The 27,943-nt window shown below is 35.1% G+C and overlaps 1 protein-coding gene across 1 annotated transcript; it reads left to right on the top strand.

The window, feature by feature from the left end:
* On the top strand, positions 1–26,860 carry LOC110467419 (low-density lipoprotein receptor-related protein 4-like). Its single transcript, XM_021524575.1, has 19 exons — positions 1–117; positions 6,671–7,100; positions 7,490–7,745; positions 8,682–8,835; positions 10,986–11,096; positions 12,037–12,291; positions 12,730–12,880; positions 13,068–13,211; positions 13,405–13,513; positions 13,807–13,957; positions 14,216–14,338; positions 14,523–14,756; positions 15,289–15,478; positions 16,171–16,310; positions 19,108–19,290; positions 20,168–20,302; positions 20,537–20,713; positions 23,787–23,919; positions 24,934–26,860. Exons 1-19 carry the CDS (start codon positions 33–35, stop codon positions 25,283–25,285), a joined length of 3,513 nt encoding a protein of 1,170 aa, XP_021380250.1. The 5' UTR covers positions 1–32; the 3' UTR covers positions 25,286–26,860.
* Positions 26,861–27,943: the final 1,083 nt, after the last annotated feature.

Below are 27,943 nucleotides of genomic sequence, written 5' to 3'. Positions count from 1 at the left end.
ATACCCCATACCGAACTGTAAGGTTGTTGAATATGGCGTTCGCGAGGGGTCGTCCAGCTGTGGTCCTTCTGTGGATATTTTACCTGTCGTCATGGGTACAACTATCGATAAGTGCAGGTAGGAACTAATGACATGTAATGCTCTTTTTCGGATTTCTTTTAAAAATAACAAATATATTTGCATTTGTAAACTAATATTTTGTGTATGGCTGTATGTAATTGTATTGGTTGATGTGCCATATTGTGTGTACAAAGCAGTGCTAGCTCATTTATATTAAGTTAACGTTTATATATTGTATATCTATATATGTATTGAAACTACTCCAACGTCCTCAACACATAAGACACTAGAAATAGTCAAAGCGATGGTCCCCTTCTAAAGTATGATTCTAACATATAAATAACGTTTACGTCTTGTCAGGCTGAAACAGGTTTGTTCGACTGTAATATACAACCAATCAATAGTCACACAATGATAAACGGTCTACTGGCGATGTTACACTATTGGGATACGTTTCGCAATACCGATTAAAGTCTTAAGAAGGACAAGACATACGTATACCACACATTGTATTTATTATTACAAAATGGACGTAGATATCGTCAGGGAAAGGTGGCAGTGGCGTAGCAAATCATTTTTCGGAGTGTTTGCTAACAGAGGGTCGAAAGTCAAAGGAGCGTAGCGCCGGAGGAGAGGAAGGGTATATGGGATGACTAAACAATTTACTAGGCCCTAGAAGCAATCTCCCGTGCTCTGTGAACTCCTTTTAGATTGATTATTAACAAGTAAAACCCGACGTTTTATATGAATAATATTAAATTTTGTACTTCACTAAGTAGTTTTTTATTTACATCAACCTTCGAGATTTGTCAATGTGTATAGACAAAACATACCAACACTATTTTATCAAACTAAAAGTTTCAAGAGGACTGTTATTATTTCTTTCCTATTTTATGATTGATGCAGGTGGTCCATATTTATAATAATAAAAACGAAATTAATAAAAAAATATATGATTAAAAACAATTATTGATTTTTTTAGTGTATGCTTGGGAATTTGAGCCTGATGAACAACTTGATTCAATATTATTCATCGTTTCATATAAGAATATGATATAATGTGAATACTAGAAAAAGGTATTTCTTTGTGTTTATTTCCACAAAATATATTTTTCACGGGTAACGTCACGAGACAATATTCCGTGAGCAATGCACAATTACCATATCTCAGCGTCCAATTGTGCCACACAGAGGTCACGACCGGCAAACCAATTATTCAAGAATTGTTTAACGGAAAAATAGATTCAAAAATAAAATTCCTTTGAGCCTTATGAAATTCGATCATAAGGAAGAATGTAAGGATATTTTCAAGCCGAACTCACCTGAAGTGTATGCTTTGTTTGTAACTCATCAACAAAAAAGCAGGAAACTAAAAATACTCCATTCACTAAATGACTAGGAAAATAACGAGGCAATGCAATTTGAAACATGACAGCAAGTTGCTTTATTAATCTTGTCTCGGCCACATTTAGGGGAGACATTTTTCCGGTGACACTTTTTAAGTTTCTCGCAAATTCTGTTATTTTAAAGCCCTCAAACAAATTGTGTGCCAGAAAGCCGATTTTGAGCCAGATTTTTTCTACATGGCCGTTATCCCCTTATGTAGTTTATTGAATCATTAAATAATGTTTGTTGTTTGGTAACATATTTGTTTTTTAAATGAACAGCTACAAAATCTGTTCCTTATGTTAAATAATAAAACTATTTATATGATATGAATCTTAATACAGAGTTTTTAAACAAGACCTGTTCTTAAACAAAAACCTGTTAGACCTCCCTCCGAGATTAACTAATGTCTTCTGTAAATTAAGAATATGTAATGTCTAGCCCTGCTCAATCACGTACTCTTTTACAGCTGAGTAGAATGAAACAATCGGGGTTACATAGATATATGACAAGATATATATTTGGTCACGAGCCCGGCGTCCTACCGCTACACTACCGTGCCTCCTAATAATGGGTTAGTTTCAATAGTTAAATTCATCAAGGTTTTAATTGAGATAATTACCTGTATTAACTAGTACCTTTGAACATTTTGAAAATGTTTTGTATATAAAATCTTTACACTGTGACCATTTTAGGAGAATAAAGTCTTTGTCATCGCCAAGATCATTGATATATACATTAGGCTGACGTTTCAAATACCGCACATTTAAATGTCGCTGGCACACGTAATAAACTCATGAACAAAAAAGTATATTGTCTTATTCATATTACATTTTATTACATACGACTGTCGACGGGGGGGGGGGGGGGGGGGGNTACTTTTTCACCTGGAGTAACATAATTTGGTGTGAATGGACATCTTGGATTGGCGGAGTACAGAGCGTAGGAATTAGGTTACTTTGACATTGACTTGAACTTTGACCTTTACTTTTGAAAATATTTGTCCGGGGCATATATTCTATACTTTTCGTACTGGAGTAACCAGAGCTGGTGTACAAGGACATCTTGGGATGGCAGAGTGACGGGTGCAAGAATTAGGTCACGGTCACATATGACTTGACCTTTGACCTTTTTGTTTGTCGGGGTATATTTTCTGTGCTATTTTACCTGGAGTAACCAGATATGTTGTACACGGATGTCTTGAGATGGCGAGTGCAAGAAGTTAGTCACTATGTCCTCACTATTGCTTTGAACAGTAGGTTCGTCCTGACATAAGTGTATTGTTTGTTAAATATGGAAATCATTACCGGTGGGGGACTTTGAATCGCCTTGCAATACTTTGTTTTGTTTTGTACTGTCTAACCTTGATTTATTTCACATCATTCACTGATTGAAATATGTCAGTCTCTTAATCACATTCATTATTAGTACACAATCAGTTTTCCTGTTTTTATTTGTTTATCTTTTAGCCGTGCGTTTATTTGTATAACAACGTTACAGAAATGACGTCATTATGTATCTCTGACGAGCGCTAAAACAGTCGATTGTAGCGAAATAATTTTGCGAGTACTGGTACCTGACGCGTAATTATTTATACTATCCCATTTTTATATGCCTGATTGAACAGCATCAATATGTTTTTTAAACTCCATAGATACATTGTATATTCTAATTTACACCGAAATTTAGCCCTCTGTCACTTGTACTTAATACGTGATAAATAATCTTAAAGTTATGAATTCTTAAACACGTACTTTACAAATGAGGAAATAGCGAAAACATTTCAATGTTGTCATTCAGATAAAGTTCTCGGTTTCGAACGATTAACATTTAAAATATTGTGGATGCTAATTCATTTTCGTTTTTGTATTAGATGTTACATGTACATATATACCTACTGTACGGTAAAATTCTCCTATTTGCCTACATGTTAAATAAACGGAGATTTGGCGAATTTATCATTTACGGATACATGTGGCACGGTCAACCTAATGTTTACAATGTGATGTCTCCCTACAAAAACAATGTTTTATTATAGCTTGTTGATGCTTTTAAACTTGCAAAGACAGTTTTAAGAGAGGAAATACGGTAATGAAAAGTCTAGCTCCAAACGATTGCATTCCGTAGTGGATTCATGTTAAAGGATGGGTCAAAGTTCATGCAAGAGGGAAGAAGGTAAACTTTTGAGAAAGCATGCGAAGTACATGTACGTCAAGTAGCTAAAGGATATTTATACCAGATATATTAAAAATATGCAAATAGTGTCGTAGAATATTTTTAACGAGTGCAAAGAATACCGATATTGTTCATTAAGAGAAGCCGAAGTGACGGTATATTCTGCAATGGCACTGTGGATGACACATTGCTTCCTAAAAGGTCGGGTTCAATCTCCCGGACATGAAAAGTTATTGGGTTCAAACGCGGGTGTTCTGCAGGTACTCCGGTTACCTCTCACATTAAGACCCCTTTATTTAGATCCTTTTTGCTTACACAAATCTTACAGCGCAGTTGAATGAATATAATTTTGTTTGAAACAAAAAAGGAACCAGAACAATCTATTATTCAACCGTCAATTAGTTTGTATCCAAAATAAAATTCTCTGGATTTGTTTGCACTAATATAAATAAAAAGGATCGTTCTGATTGGTCAAAATTAAGTGAAATCTTCCAACTGTTGACAGATATCACTTTTGGTTTATGTCATAGCTTATAACTTATCCAAGTTATTATCAAGAGCATAAAACCTAAACTGTCACTGGCAAAATAAAATTATAAAATAGCTAAGTTTGACATGGAATAATAAGGCTTTTTAAATATGTCCCTAACCTGATATCTTATAGATATTTAAAAAGGTTTTTGTTTACTATACATAAACATTGTCAATGCAAACTTCCAGAATGCCAGCTAGTCATCGATGCATGAATGTGGTACATTTTCAACCCTTTACGTTTGGTGGTTTCAATTCAGATAATGTATGATACTCAACAACAAATTAAACATACAAACCAAGAGTCTAATACAGCATTTCTTTTGTGAATTGTGAAAACAATTCACAAAATGATTAGATGTAAGTTAGTCTGTAGTATTCCATAGTAACAATTATAATCACTTAAAAAACCGGATTAAGCATTCATTGTTCAATTGTATTAGAGGGAGACAAAGTAAACATTTCTATTGAATTTTATTGTCTTAAGCTTCCGTCTATGTAAGTTTTGTTAGTGCTGCTTAAGACAAAAAAAATGCAAAATCACATATAAAGTGTCCAAAAATATATGTTTTAAATGAAAAAGGGGAAAAGGTGCTTTTGAAATGTTTTAAAACGTAATAAGCTACTCTTCGATGCAAAAGATAGTTTTCTGTATATCAGTACATTGTATTTCATGTAAACCGTGTACACATAAATAACAGCCTCGGGGCTACGTTTGACCTCAGGACCAGACATTTCACTAGTAGAGCCAACCACACTAGAAATAAAATCAAGTCGATACCGATATCCTAAGCAAACATTTGTACTATTAATAGACTTGAATCAGCTAAATTGAATGCGGACCATTACTAACACGGAAGATAAAAATATATCATATTTATAAAAACAGCAGTGGGATTTAAATTACACAATTAGCGTGTGTTCAGTATATTTTGTGTAAACGAGCACATCTGTTATCAATGGGCATTTTTTTTCAAAACGCATACATTTACGGACAACTATGATAGGTTTGCACACATATCGATCTTTAAAAGGCCCTGTATTTTAACGTCGCTAAACAGTTGTGCAGGCTTTTCTCATCAAGACTGACGAATAACATAAATAAGGGCAGTACATTTCTGTTCCCCAATAATATAGTGGATATGTCATTGTACCCTTGCAAGCGATTGTCATATTTAAGTAACCATTAAAGCAATCTGATTAAAATCATATGTTACATGGCTTCGTTAACTTCGTACTACGCCTGAACATCTGAGTGTGCCGCGGTCAGGGTCACGTTCAGGTGACCTTTATATTCATAAATATACATTAAATTTTGACCAATCAGAAACCCTCTTTCAAAAGGGCGCTCGGAGTTGAAACAAATATGGCGGACATTGATGAGAATGATGCAAAAGTTATTTGAGATTGAATAATCTGAAACTGGAACAGAAAAAGATATTCGAAGCTTTATTAGAGAAGAAAGACTGTATGGCGGTGTTGCCTACGCAATTATTACCCAATTGGTACGTTTTCCTTGGCGTCGTAGAAACTTCAGTTCCTGCCGCCATATTTGTTTTGTAAAAAACTAATCTGTTCGATACCCCTCGGTATTTATCTATCAACCATGATATTCCCGTTCGCTGGCAAACTTTTGCCAGCGCGCCTCTGATTGGTTCAATTAAAGGTCACTTGAACGTGACCCTGACCGCAGCACATTCAGATGTTCAGGCGGAGCCATGTAACAGATGATTTTAATCAGATTGCCATTAAAGGTGATTTCACGGTATGTAAACTCCTTTTCAGGTGGAAATGGAAACGTTAAAAAAGGAATGTGTGTAAAAAATATAGGTGTCGATTCTGGGGAGAACTATTCTTATATATTTTGTACGGAGTGTTGTATGAAGCATAATCAATTTTATCTTTTGTTTCTTTGAAATTTTTCATCCACTCTTTAATTTCTATATAAATGATAATATTGTTATGTGCGAACGCATGATATAAAGATTGGAATTTAATGTAAACAGTGCTCACCTGCCTTGACCAGATATCTTAGCTTTGATAATACTTACCTTTCATGAAAACCTAAATAGAACAAAAAACATTATCTGCAACTATATGAGAGAATACAGAACTGTCAACAAAACTGCGATTCGACTTCAAAATCAATAAAAAAACCAAAGGAAAAATATGACAAAGAACCACTGAAAGAATGAGAAAAAATAAGACCTAATCTTCCAAAGGGGTAGGCGTTTTTTGTTCCATCTACTACACTAAATTTAGGTCGAATCCAAGAATGGTCATGGACTCAAAGCGAAAACCGTGGCATAGACAACGAAACAACCAGTCACAATTATGAGCATTACCTAAGACACCGACACTCAACATATTTCTGTCACGCAGCTTCTACCATAGAAAGAAATTGATTTTGTTTCTAACATTTTCTTCGCTGTCCACTAAAAGGTATATCATTTCTTAATCTGTATTTTACGTACAATGAAGATGATATATAATGTATGATTTTTCTTTTCTTTTGTAGATCCATCCATTTTGGTTTCCGTTGACCAAGGTTTGTTTACTCCTAGCGGTATTTACGTTTACAAAGGCGATAGTATCAGCATCAGAGGTTCATCCGCTGTTAATGTCACCCAAACGACAATGAGTAACGTCAAAATCAGGAGCATGGACGTCAATACAGCCGACGGATCAGTTTATTTCTTTGACATCACTTATCGATGTATCTATCGCCTTCATTCCAGCAAAGTGGACAATGTCCACTGCGGGGTGTCCAGTTCAGTGTACTCCTCTATAGCCTATGACTGGATCGGTGGAAACATATACTGGTCCGATGGTTTCTTTAACTGGATAGCAGTTCAGCCTGTTAGCACCACCGACAAAAGTATGTACAGGGTCATAATCCAGGACGACATAGAAAAACCGAGGGCAGTGGCGGTAGATTCGAAAGCAGGGTAAGATTGACACATATTACTGAATACACTAGTAAACTGTTTTGTTTCCTTGACATATTTATGCATCATATTATTTGTCTGCAATCCTGTTAAGATTTATATATTTCTTTGAACAGCACGCAGTTAGATGCTTTTTTGTTTTAATGATCGTAAATATCTTATCTAAATTTCATATTTCTTCTACAGATATAAGATAGATTTTGTATAAATGTAACAAATATCCAGCGTCGGCCAGGTAAACACAATTTATGATAGAAACGTCACAATTATATTGACATCACGATCATCATTTTATATGTATATCATAATACAGAGCTTGATATGTATGCTTATATCATTGCGATGCATATCAAATGTAAATGTAACATTATGAACTTCTTTTCTTTTAGATATATATTTTGGTTTGATATATCCCCATCTGGCTACCGGATAGAACGAGCGCTGCTTGATGGAACGGTCCGAGTGCCAATCATAACCACTAGTCTGTTGAGCGTAGAAGATATCGAGATAGACGCTGGTGAACGGAGGCTGTACTGGACAGATGCTCTAAGAAACGCCATAGAGTCTTCTCAATATGACGGAACAGACAGAAAGATTATTTACAGGCAGCTGAATAGCAATTTCCGTTCAATTGCTGTTGATACGGTAATCAGAGTCAACATTGAAGTTTAAGCATATCACTATTTAGCGATATTTCTATGATAGAATGACAGTATCAAGTGTACTGTCCTAATTTTGCTCTGCAACACCGTATTACCTTCATTAAGTAACCCAATACGCTTTTTTTACATTGTTAGATTTCCAGTAACAAACGGTTTTCAGTGATAAATTTAATGTTTGATTCGGTTGAATAGAGCTTTCACAACAGCAGATGAGAGCATGCTATGTCCTTTCTCCTCACAGGTGAATATTTTATATTTAACAATAGTCGCTCTAGATCGTAGCTTTACTAAGCTGCTATCATCGGAGTTTGAATGGTCATCACCCTAATGTGGAATCCTCCTTTAAAATCAGGGAGTTGGTACACAAACAGGATTATGTTTTTACTTTTGATGAAGTCAAAATACACAACATCTGACGATTCCATTGTAACTAATTTGAAGAGATGAAGCGGGAACCACTACTGTGTGTCTACTAAACACAATACAGGCGGAGGTTCATAGTGTATACCTGTACAGTTAGTTTGGCTTACACACGTCATCTATTGTGTCTAACAGAAACCCGTGCATGTGTGATTACTCCACTGGAAAAGGACATAATCATATTCGGTAACTGAGATAGGTAAACTACCATTACAAGTCGGAGTATTTTATTAAAGAAACACTCTGAGATTTTGCCTTCGCACCTGTAATACAACGTTTGCAGCCAAAAATTATTCAACACAATGTGGTTATGATTTTCAAAATCTAATTGATTAACAAATAAAAATCTTATTATTTTCTATTTTGCAGATAGCACTGTTCCAGTATGTGACCGAGCATCAAACTTAATCACATAGGAAAGCTATTTTTCGAAATGTTCATTCATTCTTTGTTTTTCAATCAATCGCTTTAGTGCAGAATATTTTCGTTTTTGTTTCAGGAAGATGTCTGCATTACTGTATATGGCAAGAAACTGTGGTATTGTATTTCCAAATCAACGGGTAGCATTGGTTTACTTCGTTCAAACGAGTTCTTAACAGCGTCTCCAAACATTATTGCCATCTCTAAGGACGAACTGAGGCCTTTCATTACAGGTATGTTTACATGGTTTATATGATACATGTAAACGAAAAATAAATAATTTAATAGGAAATCGTGTCAGAATCTTGTTGCCGAGGATGAACTAAAATATCTAGAGAAATAACTTGAGAAGTGTTGTTTAGAATGCATTTCCTTTTGAAAATATTTATTTAGCGTTGAGTATGATACAGTCTTTTGAACAATATTTTAAAATAAATACAAAAGCAACAGAAAAACTATTTTGAATGTCATTAAACGGTTCCTCGCTTAACTGTTAATTCAATTAGCCAGATAATTACATTTTATCTTTTCCTGCTTGAAGGTTCTAGAAAGATAAAAAAAAATACATGCTTTGAGATACTTACAAGCTAAGACAATTAGAACACTGATGGCGATTTGGACACCTATACTACAACATGTCATAGTCTAAGGAATTACATGAAGTAGACCATTACCGATACCCCAGACTAATGATGTCCAATGTGCGCTTTTTTTTAGTTTCAGTCTTTAACAATTACTCTTGTTTTCAACGTGCACATTGTAACGGACTGTTATGGCGCATTTTAACACCCACTCTAGAATGAAAACAATAATGCTATATTTACATTGACATTAGGTTAAGTACAAAGAGAGCATAATTAGCCTGGGGGTTCGTTGATGCCCTTTTACAACTGAATTCATTAGACATTGACATGTTGTATTATAAGTGTTAAAAAGCGACAAAAGAGTTCTAACAGTGTGTCCTGGCACGTTGGGAAAAAATGGATCGGGACTGAAATTCGAAAAAATGCCCACAGGGCATCTTTAGCCGAGAGTTTCGTTAATGCCCGTTTGTATATCAACACCTTAGACATTGACATATTGTACAGTTGTGGGATCGCACAACGTTACACGATGTGCGGTGTGCGCACGATGTGTGCACGAAGTGCGAACCATAACAAATTTGTGCGGACGATCGACGAACGTTGGGCGATAACAATCGTGGTTGGTGTAAATTGAGGAATGCCTTGACAATATATACGGTTTCGTGTTTGAACATAAAATTAGATTTTTTAGTATGTTTCTATACTATAGCTACATCTATAAGCTTAACTTTCTGTCTATACTTTCTCAAATTTAGAAATGGTGTTTTGTTTTTTAAACGACCTTAATCGACACGTGTAAATGTACATCACGGTATCGGCTACACAGGGAAACATTGCAACTTTGTACCTGGACCGTAGTTTACATCGACCGGGGCACTTACGTAACTCGCCAAGGTGTGAAAATCAGATGAAGGGGAGCTATAGACCAAAACGTATGCAAAATGGTGTTTTGTTTTTTAAACGACCTTAATCGACACGTGTAAATGGACATCACGGTATCGGCTACACAGGTAAACATTGCAACTTTGTACCTGGACCGTAGTTTACATCGACCGGGGCACTTACGTAACTCGCCAAGGTGTGAAAATCAGATGAAGGGGAGCTATAGACCAAAACGAATGCAAATAACAAATATCAAATGTCCAGTTGAGTTTTCATAATGATCATACGGTATCATATATCAGCTCTATGTGTCAAGTACAGGCCAGGTAAAACTCCGGTCACTCATCAAATTGTTATTTACCTGTTCTGTTACCGAGGAGCCAAACCCATTCTTGAGAGTCTAACGGTCATTGTATACTGTATTACACGCACTGTAAACTTGTACATACTCTTAAGTATAGCAGAGACGTATACGTCTCTGATTATAGTTATGAAAAATTACAGTGATATGTACAGTGTACATTATTGCATACGAACATTCCGTATTTTTTCCATTCCGTGATATTGATCAACAAATTGCACCATATCGCACAGATGTGCGGAGAGAAGTGCACAACGGGGCGAACGATTGTTAAATCGCACAGGTATTTTTGGTGCGTTGCGCGTTCCCACAACTGTAGTATAGGTGTTAAAAGGGGGCATAAGAGTGCCAACAGCTAATTATGTTTTTAAGATTTGAATATCAAACTAGCCCAATATTGGTCAAGTCTAATATTGAATAAGTAACCAACTCTTACGTTGGTCAAACGTATACGTTTTATTCTTAAGTGTAAGCCTGTGATCTAATCTGTATTGCCAAAATAGATCTGTATAATTTAGCTTTGATAAGATATGTATTTTGTTTTTCTTTCTTAAAGATAGTTGTCCGACATTGGGATGTGAACATTTATGTGTGAACGTTCAATCTGACGGTAAATGTATGTGTAAGGAGGGATACACTTTGGATACAGACGGCAGGCACTGCACAGGTAACAAACGCGTTAGTGATAATGAATTTTATTATTGTGGATGTGGTTATCATAACTGCAATAAGGCTGGATAACTATGAAGGTGATAGTATCTTTAGGCTGATTTTACGCTTCGAGTTATATGTTTATGTGGTGCTAATTAAATGCAAATGATTATTCAATTGATTCACATTGGTGTATGTGTGTCTGCTTGATTTATTAGTATGATATGTTTGTGATATTTGAATCATAATCGATTCTTTCCAGTGAAGCAAATATGTATAGGCTTTTATATATTTATTTACATAAGGAATATGTTATATTATTGATGGTAAATCATACAGGTCTAATTCAGAAGACTTACGCCTAAGGAAGTAAGTCTGATTGAAAGCAAATGAAAGCACGCTTTTACCTTTTGTAAATAAGCACTATTCTAACACTGGAAGCTCCGAACACGTTTTTACTCTGTAAGTTTTAGCAGCATCTCTGTCTTATGATTGCTAATGACAAGGAGGGATCAGGTTAGTACAACCTCTCCTACCTCTCCCTTGATTCGCTCGATCATTTTCACAAGGAAGATACGGAAATGGACGAGATAGTTAGTCTGCAGATATCTAATAATCTGCGGACTAACACATAGTTGATAGTGTATGTACTCTGTGAAATCAAAGCTAAGGCAAACGTTTGAATATAGTTAATTTAGCGAATTACGTTTAACAAAGTAAATAAAGTAGAGGAATCTTATAGCAGTGTCTTTCTTATACCCATACATGATATCACTTCTCCGAGAGAGAATCGGCGTTGTAAGCATGTGTAGAGTGTGAACTTGTGATTTGAATCAGCCATATCATAAAGAAATCACGTTAATAAATCCGCCTTTGGTTGCAAGTAACGTCGTACACAGCAAATACAGAATTCTGACAAAATTAGTGGATAGTCAACATAGTAACATTTGTTCCAGAAAACCACTCACTTTACCATAAAGGAATAGTGGTTTCTAACGCCACCCATATCTGTATGCTGAGTGTCCGTACAGTAACAGGCCACGGTGACCCTCTTCTCTGTGCTGGAAACGCTGTACAAGGTTGTAAGCATCTGGCAGTCGACGCCGGTAACAAACTTATTTACTACGTTGATACTACATCTAACTACATCAGAGAGTACAATTTAGCTACACATACAATCCGTCAGATTATACCGGTTACCACAGTGTCAGGTAAATGTATATTTATATATATTTTGATTAGTACAAAGTTTTATGTACTTTGAGAACGTATTGATTTTATCAAAAACATCATAACTAAAAAGTAACCTAAGATCAAATTTTCAAACCTACATGTTATAAATGTAGTGATTAAGTCAAGGATATTATCTTGTGTGTCTGTAATTTGTATAAGAAAGTTCCAACTGTTCTAGGAAGTGGGATGAATGAGATAACTTGAATGCAAAGACATATGCACCTTTTTGAAATTTTAATATGTTGTTGCAGAAAGTAAAATAAAGTTGAAAAAGAACATAATATTCCATCCTAATATATTTGACTGCAAGAATCTCAAGGTTTATCTCCAGAACCTAATTTTCAAAGTAAGCTTTATATCACGATTTTAAGGAATTAATTTGAGGTTGTACACCAAAAATATACTTTTTGTTGTAGGAATTGCTTTTGACTGGACAGATAGAAACCTGTATTGGTCAGAATCAACGACGGGCAAATTGAAATACTTAACCATCGCAACAGCTACTGCCAAGGAACTCTTACATGTCACTTCACCTCCCTCACATCTAACTATAGACCCACACACTAGGTCTGGCATTATTCAAATTCATTGATATTCAATAAGACAGATATAAACTCTTAAACAGCCACTGCTGATATATATATATATAAATGTTTGCTTCCCTGTGACCTATGCGTATTAACAATTTATTATATTCGTAATCTGAAAGATTTTAGGTGAAGAATAATATTTGAATACATTTTTTATGTTTCAGGACACTTTTCTGGGTGGAGGGAACGAGTGGCTATACAATGAGTATCGTATCAATGTCCCTTGTGAGCAAAGCTACATCCGTGGTGTTCGACCAGCCATCGCCTGCCTTTATAAAAGACATATTCTTTGATGTGACAAGTGACATGTATTTAAACTTACTCAACTATATAATTAACGATTGTAATTATTGAAATCTTTGAAATGGAAATGACAAAGCAATTGAAGTAAAGTTGAGGAGATCATGTTTAATGACATTCACTTTTCTCGAATACCAATCTCTTTTCATATTTTGTAATGTGTTTGTGTACATTTTTTTGTTCGTGTTATTTGACATTCAGGTTGTACTTTGTTCAATCCGACAACCTTTACAGCACCACACGAGACGGCAATGATACCCATGTGTATTACAACAATCTTCAATCTGTTGACCAACTTATCATATACAAGGTACGCAATCTAGTTTGGTTTTTACTGCGATTAACGCAGTTCAAGTCATATCCTTACCGTAAAAATAATACTCTCTTGAGATGTAAAGTGACGTGACGCATGTTACTGGTAATGTTCATATCCCATATTATAAACAATGAATGTGCCTTAACCTTGTCCTTTCTTCATATTATATGTTTTATTCTTATTCTAATTTTCTTTTATAATTTTATTATTAATAGATATATTTAACATGTTGTTATGTTATCGCATCAAATGTATACTACAAAAAAAACATGCATTTGTTTTTTTAGAGATATGCAATCTGGTCGGACACTACTAGTTCAAAGGTGTATACTTTTGCTCTGCAAACAAACGACCTAAAAACGACCAACTTAACAATCAACTTAGGAATGATCAGTGCACTGGCAGTGTATGATGAAGCACTACAAAGACCTTCAAACGGTGAATGTTAATTGATTAAGATTACTTAGTATCAATGTTGAAACATTTATCACATTCTAACGTGCAATAATCTTATCTACAATAATGATATACAATTACTGACGTGGAATATGTCCTGATATTTAACTATTTTTCAAAATGTGTCATCTAGTTTGTTCTTGATATTCGTAAAGAAAAAATATTCAGAGATACAACAGCTACTACAATATACCTTTTGCATGCTTTATTGTCCGAAATTAAATGACTACTGTATTTTAGGTCCATGCTTTCACATGAATGGAGGATGTGAACAACTTTGCATGACGGGTATAAGCGGAAGTGCTGTTTGTGCATGCTCATACGGATTGACTCTTCAAACTGATGGGGAAAGTTGTAGCAGTGGTAGATACTTTGTTTTAAACTTTGTAGACATTTGCCATATCAAATACTAATATTTTAATGATGTGAATAGAACTCGATTATAAATATAGATAAGCTTCAATTTTTAAACAATTATTTGAATGTTGAGACCTAAAATAATGAAAATTTGTGATAAAGTTATCGTACTCTGTTCTACTTTTTTCAGTTCCACAATCTTCCAACTTCCTACTGGTGCCCGATTTTTCTCACGGAAAATTATTTCAAATATCTACAACGGATGCACATATTACAGCCTTGGATATCGATATCGTTGAGAAACCAGTTCATGCGGTGTATGATCCGAAGACATCTTTTGTATTTTGGAGCGATTTAAATGACGCCAGCATTATGAAATCTACTCTCAGTGGTAGAAATGTAGATATGATTTTCACCGCAAAAGGTAAGAATAAAGTTTGCATTGATGCTCCTATAACTTGAAAAAGAACGACGCGTGCATAGATGCAAGTATGTTTAGTATCGTATACTTAGTTCTACATTTACAGAAAACAAACCTGCGCTGCCAAGCAAATAACATTTGAATAAGCTTGCAGAGTTTGGTATCTGCAAGTTCAGTCAATTAAAGGCATTTTGAGTGACGAAAGACGAGTGTTTAGGTTCCTTTCCCGCTACATTATTATTATCTGCAGATTTTGGTTAAACATCTGTTATCTTTAAAATTTAAAATCTTCCTGCTACAAGTTCGTAAGGGAGAGCATTAAAACTGTTTTGCTGCTTCGCCCTTTGAAGCACTTTTGACCCCCCTCCATACCCCCCCCCTCTCTCTCTCTCTCTCTCTCTCTCTCTCTCTCTCTCTCTCTCTCTCTTCGTTCTCGCAGTGATTCCTTAATATGTTCTTAGTTGTTGCGCATGCGAGGGCATAATTCCCCGACTACGAAATAAATGGCAAACTTCTTTTCAAAATTTATGTACAGGTATTGACTCATATCCAACTGCACTGGCCGTGGACAATTCTTCTGGTAACCTATATTATACAGTATCAGGTGAGGCAGACACGATATCGCCTGGCAGTGTTGGTGTACTCCAACCGTCTTCAGGGTTGGTCAGAACGTTGGTAGACAATTTGAATATTGTATACGGACTAGCTCTGTACCCATCGAAGGGGTAAGTTTCTATTATGATATACCAAAAATATATAGATTGTTTTATTGTTAAAATGTAGCAAGTAAAACCGGAAAGCCACCCATCCGATATTGCAAATTGTGAGCTACTTATTTACTGTATAAAATGATACACCGGCAATGGTGCCAGTACCGGGTGGTTAATACAAATTGCTATTTCCATAAATAGAAATACAAAGTATCGTTCACAGTTCTAAACAAAGGATGATACTCTTTTTTTTTAATATCGAGAAATTGGATAAGTAATCAAAACCGGCATCACAAATATTTAACAGTGATTTAAGTTTTGAACCAATTGTTATTTTTAATTTGTTTTCTAATCAAAAAGTACTTTTTATGATATAATCTATTGAATTTAAATTTGTCTTATTTTAATTCTTCTTGTTAATTTTTACTATGATTTTTTAACTGCATTAGTTTACAATATAAACTCATGTGCTGTGTTAAATGACAAAAGCTCCAATTGTCTTCGAGTGTCATGTTTCAAGGTTCGCACCTTAACAACCATTTTGAAATTAAATTAAAAAAAAAGTTCGATTAAAAATATGTCACAAAAATAAACATCAAAATATAAGCCAATGTAATTTATGCATAACTTGTCTGTAATTCATCGTATGTTGTGTATATATACTACATTGATACTGCCTGGATAACATCTCAATCTCCTTACTACAGATTGTTGTTCTACACACACCACGATAAAAATGAGACATTCTTAAACATTGTTCGAGTTTCAATGGACGGAACGTTGCCAAGTGTCATCATTACCCTGGATACCGATGATTTCCTCACTAGCCTTACTATTGACTACAGGAGTAAGTAGAATCACACGTGGGTCCNATGTTGGGAAAGTTGATATAGACATAAGTCACTCACTATGAAATATTCTATAACGAATATACTCACAATGATATATTTGATCAAGAATATACCTACAAGAGTCTATTTGACACAGAATATGCTTAATGACAATGATATATTATGCTAACATATTATGAGACATTTAATGTAAGATACATTCACTTATATTGAAATATTGATATACCATGTAACAGGTTATTTTAGCATAATCCAAATAGTTATGGCGGGTTGCTATGCCTATTTCCCCAATGCTATGATCCGTCAGTGTGCGCGTCCAACCGTGCACTATTATGACGCGTGTTCAGGTATTTGTATACAGGAAGCTCTATCGGAATCCCGTGTCTAAAATAGATTATTGTAAACAGACGAATTTAAGGCCATGGGTATTTTAAAATACATGCGTTTCACGATAAAGACTCAACAAAATGCCTATTTCGCGTTATGCTTTCTGAAACACAAGATCGTACAATCATTACCAACATGTTTCAAAGGATTTAGTTTTCATTACAACTGCTTTCGTCATGCCGTTACTTGTTTTCTTAATAACCACACATCTTGATTTTGTTCTTCCGGCACCTTGGAATGGTAAAATTAAATATAGTTTTCGAATAGCATGTCTTACACGTGTATTGCGCTCCCCACTATGTGCTGCAGTCGTCCTGCATTTAAAACAAATGAGACTGTCCTCGACGATGAATTTTCCCGCATGTTCGGTAATATCTTTGCGATAATAACAGTATAACTTGTGTCTCCCTTGAAAGAATTTTGATTCGACAATTTTTCCAAAAGTTATTGCCCTTTGTTCATTTCAGTATTTGATTTTTGTCCGGCAATCTCCTCCTACATTTTCTACAGATCTCTTTGAAACTTGATATACATTATAATCATGATATGAAGTTGTGTCTCCCCTAAAAGAATTTTGATTCGGCAACGTTTGCAAAAAGTTATTGCCCTTTGTTCATTTCAGTATTTGTTTTTTTGTCCGAAGATTTTCTCCTACATTTTCTATAGCATGTCAGCTAGCCACTCTTAGAATGATGCAGATCTTATTTCAATGTGAGAAAGTATATAACACTATATGGCATTCGACGGGTGTATTTTGTTCCGCCCCGTGGTACTCTTGTTGTTTTTGCTTTGCATTTTTTTATTCTGACGCAACAATCCCATATATTTTGGATTTGGGCATCATTTATTGATGTTTAAATAATAAATAAAAATACTAGTACCAATTGGAGGGTGAAACAATTCTTAAATATCATTTGAAATGATGTCTTAACTACAAAGCGTAGCTGTAATGTACACGCGTACATGGATTTGTTGACATGATCATATAGAAGATAAAACAATCGGTATGTTATTAGAATATCAATAAAATGTTCCATTGATTTGAAAAATAGTTATCACTTAATTAAGAAAAATGATCTTAACATGGTTTCGAACCTAAACCGTTCACCTCTTTTGGTCACAAACTAACTGCGTTACACATTAGGCTACATCGGACATAGACGAAGATTGAAATACAAACTGTTTTAACCCAGGAAACATATGTCGCAGTTTTGAGAAACTTGATCAACCCTGTTTTTCATTATTTTGAGCACTTTCCCAAAAGAGGACCACTTTTCCGTCATACGATTTGTTTTTGCATATTACATCACGGAATCAAAAAAAAAGTCGGTCCTCGGATGGGAAAGTATTGAAAGATTTTTTTTAAGTCTGGGAAACCCCGTCACTTTCATAGAAATAGTGAATTTTGCTATATTTGCAGAATTATCTTAACAATACCGAACAGTTCAAAAATTCATATCCAGTTGGTTTTATATCTATTCCATTCATTTTTGCTACTAAAAATTATTTACTCATCAATACTTTTTTCTGTTTTCAAAAATGCGGGCAGTGTTCCACCATAGCTCTTTTAACAGTACACGAGGTATCCGGTACACAAAGGGTACGGTACACACGTCAAATCAGATACATACACTATACAGTCTAGAAATATGTCACGATCGAGACACTGGCACAGTTTACATGGTGAAAACGTCATCATAGCTGCCGAGTTGCCAATTTCGGCAGCATAAATCCCTATGTCTTTTCACAAGGATATCATTAAAAAGTTGTTCAACCGGCTTGTAATGTGTAGCTTTTTAAAAACAGATAATGTTGTCTTGGATTTCTGTTCTTATTGTTAACTGTTACGTAACTTAGCATAGCCATCTTTACAGCGTAAAACAAGCCTGTTATTGTTTCAAACACACAATAGACAGTGTATGTCAATTGTATTACTGACAATTGTATTAAGTCATGTTATTTTCATTCGCTATTCGATTCAGCTGAGCATCGAATGTGAGGTTACCGTGCAAGGGAGGTTATACCTATTCATACAATGGAAATAAATTGAACGATTTTTATATTTCATGATAGCATGTTGTAGCTAATGTAACGAGGATAAGATACTCGCTAAAACACGATAACTTACAGAATACACTTACAGATTATTAAATATTTCTAATATAAAATGTTTCCATATTATGACATAATTATGGGCTGTACCTACCAAAGAAGATTAGGTCAGAAACTTTTTTTTCATAAATTAAGTGTAAATTTAAAAGTAACTTGACAAATATAAAATGTATAGCGTACTTTCAAAGATATATTGCAATTGTTAATTCAGGAAACAGTATTAAAGCATTTTCTTCTCTTAACATTATCAGTTCATCTGATGTCCTGTGATTTTTCGGAATAACGTCTACATATTTTACATGAATCAGGATATTTGTGTTCAATGCACCACTCATTCCCACTTTATTTCATATACATCATTCAGGAAAGTGGTAAAAATGGATCTACAGACTGAAACAGAAGTTTCTTTTATGATGGACAGCGCCGAATTAGGATTCATATTAAATTTATTTGTGTACCCAGGACAAGAAGATCCAGGTTTAGTATTATTTAATCCCGTCAAATTTTTGTGATTGTATTCTCGTTTAAAAACTGACATTTTACAAATCAAATATTTAAATTTTAATGTATCATAAATTCATTGCGTGTATGTACCCGTTAGATATGCTAAACTTTAAACTGACAGTGCACGTTAATGAAACAAATGAAAATAAAGTTATATTTTGAGGTGATCTCCTGTGGCTATCTTTTCTTGCAAAGCTCCGATATTTGAGTTTGTGTTCGTTTGGTTTCGAATATTGGCCTTCCTGTATTTTTCGTGCATTACCAGCTATATACTCTTGAACAAGTGACACATCTTTATATATATATATAAGTATTGCCGGCAAAAAATACTTGCATTATAGATAAACCGCAAATATATTATAACAATGAGGAGTGTGAGTTTTCATATCCTATGTGAAAACAATACTTATTCCAATTATTATCATCAAAACAGTCTATTTTTACTTCTATGCATGTAAACGGAAGGATAGTTTTAAGCTGTTTTAAGTGTTATATGACTCATTTGTGGATGCAAAATTTCTGAAATATCCGGCAGGTAACAACCACTTCCCGGCGTGTCCAATTTGCGAGTTAAGATTTTTTTTTCTTGAATTGGGTGCCGATCAGGATGTATGATGCATTTAATGAGAAAACGATCTGCACAAGGATGATAAGTACATGTAATGTGCTTTTATATCCAAATCAGCCCTTATCCGCCATCGAACAAACACAAACTAAAATGTCGGCGCTTCCTTAGTTACGATAGGTTGAAGTGAAAGTCACTTAGGAACAACAAAAAAGCTCTGAAAACTTGTTTTGCTTTTTTATTATGTTTAACTTTTTTCCCTCATGCAACAATTTTCATTATTAGGAAAGTCCGTGTGTTCAAGCAACAATGGTGGATGTAGTACCTTTTGTCTGCCAAAAGCGTCAATTTCATCATCATACTGCGCATGTCAGGATGGAACAGACCTAAAGTCGGACGATCCTTACACGTGTGAAGGAGGCAAGCATCTTTTTCTTAGAAATGTATACATTAAGTGGTATATTTTGATTGGTTGCGACAACAGTTGTTGTTGTTGATGTTTGTACATATTGTACATTTGTAATGTATACCGAACAAAACAATGCTTACAAATGTTATGCATACACGTAGAGTAACTGCATGTCTGCTAAAGCTTTTGTTATGAAAATGCAATAGTAAACGATACATTTAGGTTGACACAATCTTTTGTTACAGTAACACGTTGTCCATCAGCCATATCTAATGGAAACTTCAACGACCCGTGTAAACGTAATGTCGGTGATGCGTGTACGTTCAAATGCAACGTTGGATATATCAGTACAGTACCGTCAAAAACAGTGACTTGTGAGCAGAATGGACAGTGGAATGGAAATCTGCAACAACTCTGTCAACGTAAGTGCTGAATATCAGTTCTATGCTTGCTTTAACAACGAGACGAATTTTCAATATAATTTATTTCATTAAATTTAATGGATTTTACTCACTTCCCTTTCTGTATGAACATCAATCCAGACCAATTTGGTTGCCGACGTTTTTGTCCCTAGCATCACTGATGAGTCCTAAAAGGAGGGAAAAGCTGTGTGAGGCAGTGTAATAATTTTTTGGCAAATTGTTTATTACTAAATTTTAAAGTTGTTGTTATCTATGTGTGTGTTGCGTTTATCTCTCAAGATATAAAGTGGTAGACTCTGCTGATGGATTGCTTAGTCTTCGAGGTTTGACGAAAATAATGGCCACAGTTTTCTCTTTTTGTTAGTGGTACGGTTCATGATATACACACTTTAGTCATTATTTAATTTGGAATATTTACATTCTGTATTGCATTTGCCTATATGTCGTTAGTAAACCAAATTGCAGTATATGAGACTGTATACTACAATTTACAGTGATACGGCCAGTGTAGGAATACAGCTGGTACAAGGTAAACAAACATGGCCGATGTGACATCCGATATCAATAGGCCTATAGTCAGAGAACTTTCTGGGTTCGTTAGCATTTAGCAATGTAGGTCATCGCAAAAATTAAAGCAACTTAACAAATTGAAAAAATATAAATTTATTATGTGTAGGTACCACAAAATTATTGTAAGCGCCAATCTAGATACGAAATTACCAAGTTTGTCAACGTCATCACACAGGGGCTCGGTTTCGAGATTTTTAGTTTTGCATAACATCAGTGAATAACCACAGCACTAAAATTCAGCATTTATAAAACCTTGTAAAAGTCGAGTGTATCGACAAGGTTTTAGAATGAGTATAGATACCTTTTCAAGTGTTGTGGTTCTTCAGTGATGTTATCCATTACTCAAAATCACGAAACAGAGCACCTGTGAACGTCGTCTGCTAGCGATGCTAATCTGACTGATAAGACATGGAATATGTTTTAAAAGAAATTTCTTTGGAATTGTTATCACCTACTGAAACTTATTTAAAAATTTCCGAGTATATATGCTTCTGAAAATAACGTTATATTCCAGTCGATAGAAACATAAGCTTTTCCGAGGAAACAATCAAGTCCGTTAAGCACCGCATCACTTCCAAATACATGTAATTTATCAATGCGCGAAAAACAGCTTTAATTTTAAACAAGCAGAAGTTATGCAATTATTAACAACTTTTTCAACATAAACCCACTCATATGAAATAAATAATAAAATTAATTTGTGTTCAAACCATTTTATATGCGTGTGGTTTGCAATGACACGAGGGATTATATTATTTCTTATAGAAAATTCGGCTGTTCTGGGATTTGAACTTACTGACGTCACTGATATGATAAGCGGGAAATTCAAACGTATTTTTGCGTCAGTTACTATACAAAACAAACTATATAAATGTAAATGTAAATATAGGCATTGATCTGGTAACAGTTCAACGCTTAAATAAACCAGTACTTCTCTAAGTTTTAAAATTCTTAAAATTATGGGTTTTACGCCCCTTCCATCCTGTTTCAACGTTAATTAAGACCAATTCAAATTGCAAACGTTTTGACCCCTAGCATTACTGATGAGCACTATCCTAGATTGATGAACAGCTGTATGATACAGTGAACTTAGGTTTCAGCATACTTTATCTGTTACTGAATTCTTAAAGGTGCACTCACATGTGTGTGTTACGTTCATCTTTGATCAAATATCATTTCTCAAAATGAAAATTGTATGAACAGCAAATGCCATTTCATTCACCATTAAGTTTACGTAACACGTCGTCTCTCAGCATTTTACAATGTTAACACAATGTGTGTTTGCGCAACAGGGAGTTCTTACCATCAATCAATGACGTGGAAGGCTGGCACCGTGCATCGAGTGCACGTGAAATATCTGAAAGTATTCTCTCTTCGTACTTAGTTCTTCGATGTATTTTACATGTTTAAATCAATACTGCCATGAAAGTAGGAATTGCTTTTTGACTACTGAAAGATAAACATATTACTTTTTTTTACGTTTATCAGCCTCTATTTTATGTGACAAAAAGTATATTGTTAATACCCTGTTCAATAACCAAATGACAAAATCCTCTGGGCGAATGCATGCGTTACTATGCTCTTTTCAGTCAGCGTCATGCTGACATGTTCGAACTGTTTCCGGGTCAATGTTAACATAATTTTGATCAACAATGGATTTCTAGCCATTTCCATAGCGGTTAGTCACCCGCTGCGCAAATGTGGAAGACGCATTGCGAAATGCTTACGACACGTCGTCACACGAGGGCGACGATTCCTGGATTCATTGCAAATTATCCCAGTGATGTAGTCTTTTTACAAGCTGCCTACGACCGGCATAAGGCATTGTACATGTAGATCGTGGAAAATCGAGTTACCCATTAATGTTACCTTGGTTACAAAAATGATTGCATCTGCACCAATTAGTATTACCTTGTTAACAATAGTTGTTGCATCTGTACTCATTTGTGTTAACTTGTTGACAATAGAGGTTGTTACAACCAATTGTCTGTACATTGTCTGGTACTGTGGTTGTTACCATTTTATATCTTGCTTCATGTGAAAGCTGTCCAATAATATAGTTACATGTATAATGCCGAGTAGTTTTCACCAATTATTCCTCTCAAGTCTTATGTGGTCGACAATAATAAATTGATTTCTTTGTCATTATCAATTTTTGAATATAACTACAAAAGATTAGTTGACAATTCATGAAAGAAATCATATGCGTTCATTGCCATATATATGATATCGGAAACAGAGGACGTAGTTTGTGACAGTTATGTTTATATTAATCAAAACAAAACGCACATCATGTCTGAGTTTTGTTGGTGCAGTTTTGTTACAACATTGACAAAGGGCAGGACAGTAGTCATTAATGTTGTATATTAAAAACAAATTAGATGTCATGAAGGCTTTGGTGCGTCTTTGAAGATGTCCAAAATGTCGGTCTTTGTTATCTTAAGTGATTGATTGATTTTACATATTATTGTTTGCAATGTAATTTATGTCTTATTAATAACAGTTAAAGTGACGACTCCTCCTCCACCCAGTTCAGATACAAACCACCAGACGTTTATATACATAGGGGCTGGACTTGTGGGACTAATTATCGTTTCGGTCACCATAGTGGCGATTGTATGCGTCAGGAAAAGAAGGTGAGTTTGCAATAGCAAGTTCGTTATTGATCTCATTATCAGAAACGTAATGAGTTGTTATTAAAAAGAGTATTGCACGACTGTGTGTTTGATAGTTTTATTAATCACAATAAGTAAATAAAATCTTGCAAATTATCTATAATTATTTTGTAATTTGAATAAATATGTAAACAAAGCAAGGTTCTTACATATCTAGTTGTACACAAATTAATATAACTTATACTTTTTATATCGTCATTTTGTTGTTTCTGTTTGCGACGTGGGATGTTTCAACACATTCCTAGTGTATCAGGCGCATATATTATTTCATATTCACACACAATTAATAATAACGTTTGGGTGGTTCGTTTTGTTCTTATGACAACTCAGTCGTTTACGACAACTGAACCAACACCAGATTTTGATTGCTTAAGCATGATAAGTTTGTTTCATGAACCAGAGTTGTTTCATGTTGACGCTGGCCCCCAGTTCTATAAACATGACACCTTGCAGGATGATATTGATTTATTGAACAAATGGCAAATATGTAATTGTAAACATGATATCATTACAGCATGTCATATATTAAACGAACAAGAGGCAAATATAGCAACTATCAACCAAAACACATAGGGAAAGTACTGTAGAAAAATGGTTATAATGAATATTTTATTTGAGGCGAACCATACTATGATAACCATCTTGTTATTGAATAACTGGTATTCAAATTTTCGTATAACTTTGTGTTTAAAGTTTTATAGCTGTTTTCAAAATTACTAGTATGATCTCCTAACTTTTGAATTTGCAATATGACCATTTTGAGACAACTCCGGTCTGCTGACTGTTGACTCTAGCAAGAAAGAAGCAATATAGTGGAGACATCATATATCCGTATATAAAAAAAGTCTTTTCTGCAAATCACATCAACTAACTTGTACATATGAACACATGAAAAAACGCTTTAAATGCAATTTTCCTACAAAATCAGCGTCTTTTTATATAATTACTTGTGAACAACTTAATTTATATTAACAGAAGAGGCCCCCAGCCTACGTCAAATAGAAGTGAACCGAACGTTTATTATACGCCTTACCAAACGGGTCCTAACCAAGGAGGGATGCTTTCTGCCGGAGTGGTAAACCAAGCCATGTACAACGTAGGAAGCCAATTAGATGAAAAGATGAAAAATCTACCCTCTGCGCCTATTCCAACCCCTCCATACCAAGCCAGAGCAGAAAACACATATGATACCATCCCTGCTAACAGTGACCCGGCTCCTCCCTACGAGGATCCAGTGGTCAAACGTGGTCCTTCAGTGAGATCAGAGTCGTCAGTTGTCTCTGTGCCAAGCGGAGAAAATGACTATTTGACCCTCATTCGTAGATAGGTTAGTGAATAAGGAAAGTTGCTTTGTATGGCATATGAGAATATGTATGACGATGACGAGTCTAAGATTCAATATGTAATCACGATGAAATAGATGATAACAAAGGCTAACAATGCATATACAGTTGTGACGTATAATTATATTTCATTGTATATAATATAGCTGTTAATGTTATCAAGGAAAATGATATAACTTCATAGGCATTTTTGTGAAGAAAAGCACTAGTTAATTGGTGGTACCCATCTAGAGCATGAAACAATGACGAAAATAGTTTTTTCTGGCCTAGAATTTCTTCTTAAGTCAATATTTATCTCTCAAATTGTTGCTGAGTATTTAGCCTTGTTGGCAGCAACAACAGTACGCTAGGCTGATTGGTCAAGCTTGGCCATAGGGCATGATGACCTAAGAAGCGGTCACGAGCAATTCCTTTATAACACGAGTGTGGTCATCCCATAAACACGTGATAATTATAAATAGAATATCAGATGGTCAACAGCTGGGTGCTGTTCTAGAACAGGGACATTACTATCGATCACGCAAGAGCCAACTTATATAATATCCAAAACACAAGTTTGTGATTATTGACTCCGACTAAACAATTATAAATAAAGTTACCATCTACACAAATGTATTTATTTTACAAAATAAATTGAATTTGTTTTAAAACATTTTAATTTTAACCAGATATTGTTCTTTAAAATACATCGCAATGCCTGATTTAAGTGTATTTCTTTTTCTTATTATTTTGTGTTACCAAGAATATTACATTTCCATTAATAAGTTAGGTTGAACGGTAGTTAATCAGCAAACGGAAGTAATTAACATTTTATTATGATTAGTGAATGTGAAATAACATTTACTTACGTTGTAGATATTACTAAAATAACATTTGTTTAACTGACATGCACAAACTTCATTTGCTGTTTTAAATATAAACAATGGTATGTGTGTATTTTATCAGACTGGTTCATGATATTTTAATAGAATCAGATGTCGTTCGATATATATATTTTATCTATTTTGTATTAATTAATGATTAACTTGAAAGATTGATTTAGGTTATTGAGCCATAACATATAAAATGAGTGGACACGGTTTATGAAAATAGTACACTCCTTTTTTATGTTATGGCTCAATAACGTAAACAAACCATTCACGTTTATACTTATAAGCTAATTCTAATGTGAATAAAAAAAAACGATTAAATATTTTCAAACATTTAATTCGATAAATCACACATCAACTGATACAATACACAAAATCAATTAAAAAATCAATACGCCGACGTCATCACGAAACTGTTTCCATCATCCAATCAAAACACTTGTTACTCTTTTCGTCAGTTTTTTTATGTTATGAAATAATGAAGCCATGTATAGACCCATGTTATTTATTCTAAAGAGAAATTTAGAACTTGAAGCTTACTCAGATTGATAACGTACAAAATCATTTTATGTCTATAGTGTTCATCGATTTTATTATCACAATTTGATTGTTTCATCAAATATGTATTTGAAACCTAAATATTATCACCTATTGCTGTTTTAGAAAACAATGAGTTTTTTTAAATGAAATTATGGCAAATCAAAATTTCATTTCAGTAATAATTACCATAACTTTAGTATGCATATACAATACCTACACCCATCTTTGTAGCCCAAAAACAAAAGATTCAAATATCCCTACCTCCCTACCGTGACGTAACCTCTATCTCGATGACAGAGCCACGGAGTGATCTCCCTTCCTCTTCCTTTTATGGCGCCTGCTGCATGCTGACGCACGGAGCTTGCTCCAATTCAAAACATTGTTTTGTCGGTTTGGTTTGAGTGTCAACTCATATTTTTGCGCAGTTTGTGTGCCTTATACCCATCTGCCTTTATTGATATAACTAATTGTTGTTGAAAATTATTTTTGTGCCTTTTACGGCCGGTTATTTTACTCCACGTGTGCCGGTGGTGTGCCACGGTCCGCCATTATCGTGGGTTAATTTCCGACCTCTGTTTATTTCGGTGACGGTTGTTTGTTTCGGCAAACGTTATTTATTTTAACCGTTTTCTGATTTATATTACGGGTGAAATTCTTTCTACGTTGCGTACTTTGTACTATCGTATTTTAACCTTATTTTCCCGTTTTATCTGCTTGTAAATTTTTTGTTTACGTTCGCTTTGGAGGGTATGTCTCGGTCGGGACAGCGACGAGGTAGTGCTCATGGGTGTTCCCATTTCTTTGTGGAACGGGACCCTCATGATGCCTGTCCCAGGTGTCGTCCTTGCAGTGAGGTTTCGCCTTGTGAACTTTGTTCACAGTCAAAATCTCAGGGCAAGCACTTCATTGTTCCAAAGCTACCCTCAACTTACCGTAAGACAGATTCGTCTGTTTCTTCCGGTAAGCGAGGGAAGCAGAGAGGTAGGGGTCGTGCCACCAGCTCTCTGGGGTCTGGTGGTACTGTCTCTGTTCCTGTCTCGGGGGGTCTTGCTTCGGCAAGTCCCTCTCGTGAGCAGGGGGTGGCCCTTCCTGTCCAGGAACTCCCTGGAGTAGGGGAGGGGCAGCCTGACCCTGGCTTGGCACAGCCAAGGGTCGAATTGGCCGGGAACGCCCGTAAGCTTTCGCGCTTGCCTTCGGGTAGGGACTACCGGCCGCCGGTCACTGACTCTGTCA

This window comes from Mizuhopecten yessoensis, unplaced genomic scaffold, assembly GCF_002113885.1.
Source record: "Mizuhopecten yessoensis strain PY_sf001 unplaced genomic scaffold, ASM211388v2 scaffold11173, whole genome shotgun sequence".
In the NCBI taxonomy this organism is placed as follows: domain Eukaryota; kingdom Metazoa; phylum Mollusca; class Bivalvia; order Pectinida; family Pectinidae; genus Mizuhopecten; species Mizuhopecten yessoensis.
The sequence above is the reverse complement of the archived record's forward strand: the minus strand, read 5'-3'. Positions and strand labels throughout refer to the sequence as shown.